The sequence below is a fragment of the Spea bombifrons genome, chromosome 11, assembly GCF_027358695.1.
Source record: "Spea bombifrons isolate aSpeBom1 chromosome 11, aSpeBom1.2.pri, whole genome shotgun sequence".
In the NCBI taxonomy this organism is placed as follows: Eukaryota; Metazoa; Chordata; class Amphibia; order Anura; family Pelobatidae; genus Spea; species Spea bombifrons.
The window spans coordinates 27,411,262-27,418,036 of record NC_071097.1 but is presented as its reverse complement, the minus strand read 5'-3'; the positions used below and the strand labels follow the sequence as shown (position 1 = coordinate 27,418,036).

The 6,775-nt window shown below is 41.7% G+C and overlaps 1 protein-coding gene across 2 annotated transcripts in view; it reads left to right on the top strand.

Moving 5' to 3' along the window:
• The window catches only part of BCCIP (BRCA2 and CDKN1A interacting protein), an 88,539-nt gene that overhangs the window by 75,597 nt on the left and 6,167 nt on the right, over nt 1-6,775 (top strand). The window contains exons 2-5 of one of the 2 annotated variants that reach the window (XM_053450946.1): nt 2,663-2,811; nt 3,862-3,936; nt 4,389-4,469; nt 5,637-5,723. In XM_053450946.1, the coding sequence (XP_053306921.1) occupies nt 2,668-2,811; nt 3,862-3,936; nt 4,389-4,469; nt 5,637-5,723 (387 nt within the window). In that variant the 5' untranslated portion in view covers nt 2,663-2,667. Of the gene's footprint in view, nt 1-2,653; nt 2,812-3,861; nt 3,937-4,388; nt 4,470-5,636; nt 5,724-6,775 lie in introns of those variants that run through there. The other variant, XM_053450947.1, reaches the window with a different exon arrangement.

The window sequence follows — 6,775 nt, the reverse complement described above, 5'->3', positions numbered from 1 at the left end:
CTGAACGGTAAGAATATCAGCCGGCATCAACTCTCGCAGCAGAATTTTATATTGAGATTCACAATTTGCTTCCGATTTCCATTTAAAAATGGGTTGACAGTTCCCTAAAATGCTATTTATTACGGAACGCCGCCTACAGCATGTATTTTTCTTAGATGTCTTGCACTCTGAAAGAGAATTTATGGTAAGGCAGATATTTAAAGTCTACAATAATGTGCAACTTTAGACTTTTTAACTTTATCGGTATGTATCATCCACGCATAACGTATCTGCAGAATTGGTGATATAATAATAGAGCAATAGGCAGTAGGATTCCAAATATGGAATTACATACCTCCTAACCATCCTGTTTTTAGTGGGGTAGTCATGATACCTATGTTCCCAAGCAGTAGGGACTATTGGCTGATCTTCCGGACTGTCCCAGGGAGTTCCGAAAGCAGCTCCCTCTTAGCCGAGCGCCGCAAGTTGGCTCTTCGGGTAAGGTAAGCAGGTGGTCCAACCTCTCGCTGACTCCAGCTACATCCCTCACCAGCGCGCATGCCTGAAATGCGGGGGGTTTTGGTATTCATAGCCGGGAACTTCCCAGTGTAGGCTACCCAGAGTTCTCACCTTCTGGGAAAGGTGTTTGTGAAGGGGGGGTGGTGGTCAGAAAATGGGCTGGGAGTGGGCGTGGCCAGGAGGAAAAATAAACTGATGCTTCACCTGGAGACTCCAGGTCAAACTCATAGCGTTTCCAGGTACGTCGGCATTACTCTTTTCAAATACAGCCTCCTCAATAATGGTGTCCAGAGAGGGCTTTGAACTGCAGGAGCGTCTCGTGAGTTAAAAGGTCCTACAGTCCCAGATAACCAAGCTCACATTGGCCCTCCCAACTTTGGCTTAGTGTAGTGTTAGTTGCAGTATAGAACAGCGGAAGAACTTTGGACATTTAACAACATGACATTTAATTGAAGCACAGACACAAATCATTATGGGATAGCTTTATTGATATATATACAGTCTTGTTGTGGGTACAGAGGATGAACCGTCAGTTTTGTTACCCTTGTGGGGAAAGGCAGTGACTTTCTCCCCATCACAGACCCTTGGCTGAGATGAGGGGACCGGAGATGGCGTGTGGGTTGTTTTTGATTGTATCTGTAGTTTTTACGAGGCTGCTGTAGATAGCGGTGAGGAGACACCTGCTGGAGGTAGTGATGGGGAGGCTTTTTGGCCATCAATGGACCATTACACATTAGGCATTAGGGAATATACGCAGAATAAGCGAGGAGTGCAGAATCACCCCATTAATAACATCTTCTCTGCAGGAGACTATGGGCAATCTTCTGAATGCAGCCATTGTGGAACGACGGCTATATAACACATTCTGGGACAGTCCTAACAACCCAACGTGCATCATTTCCAGCAGCTATCCAAGGCATGTTGGTTACCAGACTCTGTAGGACCAATCCCTGGCGGAATGATTGGGTCATGTACTTTATGTATAGTATGAGGGAGGCATGTCACTTACCAGGAGCCTGTTGTTTTCCACACTGCCACTACTGTACGGCTGAGAGTCTTCAGCAGTAATTCCTCCCAGGTGTTGAAGGTGATTGGTTAACGAGGCAATGTTACGATATGAGGCGTTACCCATCTCGCATGATGACCAGTCTGCGATAAATCAATTTATTCTTGACGGAATTCTTGCGCTGCCAGATGTTTGTCACACTTTGTCTGCCTTCTCCATCTGCCTCCAACGCTGTTTCCGAGGGCCAACGGTATTCTTCAATTTTCCAAACCCAAACTGAATCCTTTTCATTAGCCAGAACAGTCCTGAGAATTTTGGGCTCCCTTCCTTCTGTCCTTATCCTTCTCACCAAAAGACACATGTGGCTCCAATGCAATGGTGAACGTGATTGCACTACCAATGACTGCGAAAGCCCCACAACCCCAGGGACTCGCACATTATAATAATAATAATATTAACAATATAACATACAAGAAGAATACAACCGGGCTGTGATATCTATGTTCTGTACATGCATGTTATATATATGTGTGTGATTAGATTTGTGATTTTAAATTTATTCTACTGAGTCTGATTGTAAAGCGCTACAGAATCTGCTGGTGCTATATGAGTTTATAAATGTTTATAAATATAGGCACATCTCTCTGTCTCGCTTATATATATATATATATATATATATATATATATATATATATATATATATATATATATATATATATGAAAAATGTATTGCTAAAGGCTTGAAGCACTATTATTACATGCTGCTGCACTCACTTTTTTTTGCATTTACATCGCTGTATTGTATACTTGGCAGGTCAGAAGGTCTCTAAATCCGAAAAGTATCCATTTGAAAAACCCCAAACATTCGCCCTCCAGGAACTCTGCACGGGCGGTCTGACACTCTGCTAATATGGGGGATTCCTGCAACATGAAATATACTAACTTTACCTTCAGCCAGGTCATATAATATACAGCCAGACCAGTGTGCTGTCAATATTTTATTGGCACTGAATGACGAGTTTAGTGTAGCCATTGCCGTGGAGCCGGAGCTTTCTTAGTATAATTTGTACACACAAACCCCTGTTGGCTGCGAGTGGTTCAGCCCGTGACTGCTTCCTGTTTACTTCCGCCTTCACGCACGCTGGGCAAGAAACAGTGGCAGCATGGCTTCCAGCGCTAAAAGGAGGGCGTTGGAATCAGACCAGCCATCGGACGATGTTGAAGATGACATGGAGGGAGACGATTCGGGGGAAGACTCCGATGATATCGAGGACGATGAGTCAGAGGAGGATGAGGCGATACACCAGGTGAGGAGGGTCCCTGCCATGGGCTGGCAGATGCGGCCCAGTTAGAGGCAGGACCGGCCCTGTCAGGGCTCCAAGTGCAATAAAATTGCTATTATATCAATTTGTAAAATAAATGCCAAAATATAATTATTTGTTTGCAGTTAATTAGCGCACGATTTACAGGAAAGGCTTTCCCTTTGTGGCTGATCAAAGTATAAGTGATAATAGTTAAAGTGTAAGTTATGAGGAGTTGCGTGTGCTGCCTGGTAAAAGAGAGGGCTCTATTCACTAAATGGAGAGTTGTGAGTTTATCTCCCTCCGTGTATCCAACAAGAAGAGCTGAGCTGGCCCTGCACAATGTGTAGTTCAATGATTGAGGAGACTGAGGATATCTCACTAATTCAACTATACATTATACGGGGCTGACCAAGCTATTCATGCATCAGAAGCTCACTGGAGTTGGACGTTCCTGGTGTATAGGGAGGTCAAGGAGAAGCCAGGCATCTCATCTGCCAGATCCCTTTAGTGAATAGTTAAGCGTTGTTTTTACAGCCCCAGGTCTTCAATACTGGATTAGCTAAACACGTCAGAGGCTGCAGTGTAATTTCTACGGTTACTTTAACAAATGCAAATAATTTTAAGAGACATTGATCATTCTTTGTCGTATCCTTCCATGTGATCTAATGCTGCTTTTCAAAAACCTCTCTGTTTTTTGGAGTAGTCTGGAGAAATCCTTCATGGATGCGTAGGACAAACGCGGATGACTGACTAGGACAAACCGAAACATTATTATTGATAATAATAAAAAAAATATTTTTATAGCATTAGGTAAAAGGGCCATACTGCGTATACTATGCACAGGTAGTAGTCCTCTGTCTTAAATGACATCTGGACTAGCTGATGATTTTGTGCAATACCTGTTACAAAAATGTAAGGGGGTCCGTGTTGCGTGAATGACCTAAATTAACCTTGTGTTATGAATTTTACGGCAGTTGTTGGTTTACTTGATTTTTTTTTTTTGTATGCCAGCATTTCATTGTTGTCCTGTGATATTAATTTGTGCTTTTTCAGGAAGTGAATGTGGAGTTTGAAGCCCACGCAATCTCTGACCGTGAACATGATGGCATCAAGAAGCTACTAAAGCAGGTAAAATGCAAACGTGGTTAAATACAATGTGCTGAACCTTGTATACATTATACTAGCATGAAAGGGGGCTTTGTGCAAAATATATTTAATCAACGTGATAAATCGCTAATTACGTACAACTCTTTGGTCCGGTCTTATGTTAATCTTATCCTAAGCCTGTCGCGGTGGCGCATTTCTTCGCTGCTGCCCGATGCCTAGCGCAGGCCGTGCCACCGACTGCCTCCTCCAGTATATTATCCCAACAGTGCTTGTGATTAGTACAAAAAGCTCTCTAATAAGCGTTTCTTCTCTACAAGAATAGCCGTTTCTTCTCTGATACAAACCCAATTTGTGTGTTACTTACATGCGTGAAATCTGTGCTGTGCGGGAAGCCAAGGTTCAAACCGTTTCTGCGATGAATACTTGTTGGAAATGTTCTCCGTGGAGTTTCTAAGCACTTTGCTTTCTTGTAGCTCTTCCTGAAAGCCCACGTGGATATCTCGGCGTTGGCAGATCTCTTGATTCAGCAGAATCACATTGGAAGCGTCATTAAGGTAACATTTTCTTAACGGTACATTCAGCGTGGCATGAATAATTAATTGCTGCCTATTAAAAGCTGCATTAATGGCCGCATTGGTCCTCGGGTTATTTTTTTTGTCTGTGGAACGAAGAATATTATTGTGCAAATGGCCGCTTACGCTGGTGGTTATTTTATCTGGAAATATATGGCATTTTAGTCTGTTAATTCCAATTCGGTCCCCGAGTGTTTCTTTTTGGTTCTAGAACGGTGTTTAATTTATTCCACTTAATGTAGGTGAATCCTATGATGGGAATCCACATAGATACCAAAAATCTGGTTAACGGTGGAATTTTTGGGATCGTTTGTGCATTTGGAGAAGCTTTGTCCTAAAGCTGACCTGTTACATTCCCAAATCCCGCGTTATACAGTTCTATACACTACATGCCGATGATTATAATACACAATATATATGTACTAAAAGCCAGCCTTATGTGCCATGGGCGCAGTCATCTTAACTTCCTGTTCCCCGCGATTATTCCTACACCCCTCTTTCTTAGGTTTCTGATTTTTGATGATCTTGAGTCCAGAAACTGATTAATACGGCCTACTGGAAACCATGGCCTGGGCAGCTCACCTTTAACCCTTTCCACTAGCATGTGGATTCTTTAGAGCATGTTGGGTTAACCCGTGGCTCTCCGGCTATTGTTGGATTAATACTGGCATCGCACTTGCTATAGAAGATTGTAGCGTTAATGTATTGGTGGTTAATGCTTTAGTGCCGCTACCTTTGTAACTTTAATCTGCCTGTATCGTTTCTGTAGACTTTATTAGTCAGGAAATAGATCTTTCTATAGACTTCTCCAGACCTGAGATGTTCACAATCTGTACTGTATCTCCTGGAGCCGGTTGAGTCGTGATTGAAGGACTTCTAAAGATTCCCTTTGGATCTTGGATGCCGATGAGTTTATCCAAGGATGGAGAGTCTTCCTATTTAAAAATTCACTTACTTTCTCCTTTTGTATTTTTGGAAATTTGTAGACCATAGCCTATAGATATGTTTTAGCATTACTATTAATTTTGTAGACCTCAAAACAAACTGGGCAAGAATAACTTAAAATGTGTATTTCTATTAATGTATTATTCTGTAAATCTGGCGAATGCGCTTCCATTGTAACCTTTTCTTTGCTGTCAAATTTCGCAGCAAGCTGAAGGTCAGGAGGAAAGTGATGATGATGACGATGACCACGTGTTTGGCTTTATAAGCCTTTTGAACCTAACAGAGAGAAAGGTGAGTGCATAAATAATGACTTGAGCCCCCCCCCACACACACACACTCACACTCACACTCAGTACAGTCCACTATTGTTTTGGCTCATCATTCATTGTGAAAATTCAGCATTTCCTAGACTTTATTTCTGGGCTGTATTCGAGGTTTTAGTTGGGTCAGGTAGAGTTCTGCAAAACTTTTTTTTTTTTTTTTTTGTAAGACAAAGAAAATGCTAAAAATCTATTTTTTTGAGTTCTCCTTTTTTGCTAATAAAATTATATTTTAGCAGTTCCTTTTTTGCTTTTCTTTGGTATTTAATGTTTTTTGGGGAATTCTCTTTCAATAACGTGCCCCTACTTGATGGGGTTAGTAAGGGGCAGGTGGCATTTAAAGAAAAAAAAAAAAAGTCAAGCTGGTTGCCAGTTGGTTACCGGTTGTTTAGCTTTATAGCTACAATGTAACAGTTGTTACAAGTTGTCCACTGATCGGTACAATGTCACAGCTTGCATGGAACAGTTGCAACACCGCTAACTAAACAATAACCTCTGTCTTTTCAGGCTTTTAGTGTGTATTTAACCTCTTCAATTGACTACTCTGAGACCAAAAGGCTTTCCTCATTTTGTTAAAATATGCAGCTTGGTTAATAATAGTTGTTGCTTCAAACGAAATGCAGCCTAACAATCCCAAACTTTTATGTTGCTTAAAAGGAAAGTCCACTTTGAGTCAGCCCGTAAAGGAGAACCAGTGGTGATTGACGGCACGCGGAAAATTGATTTAAAAGCAGCGGTCTGTGCCGTCTGTCATTTATCTTGCGTCCTAAGTTTGCTTTGGCGTGACCGACCTGGATTTACACCCGCCGATAACGTCTGCTTAAAAAGTGTTTCGTTTTTCCACGTTCTGACAATTGCCAGATTGAATTGCCCAGTCTCGTTTTTATTTATTACAGATTTTGGGGGTTAATATAATAAATCAAGACTGGTCAACAAATTGCATGAGATTCTTAAGGTCTGGCAGGTCCTTGTCAAACTGGGCTGAATGTAAGTTTAGACTGTGCTGAAAAAGTATGTAACGAA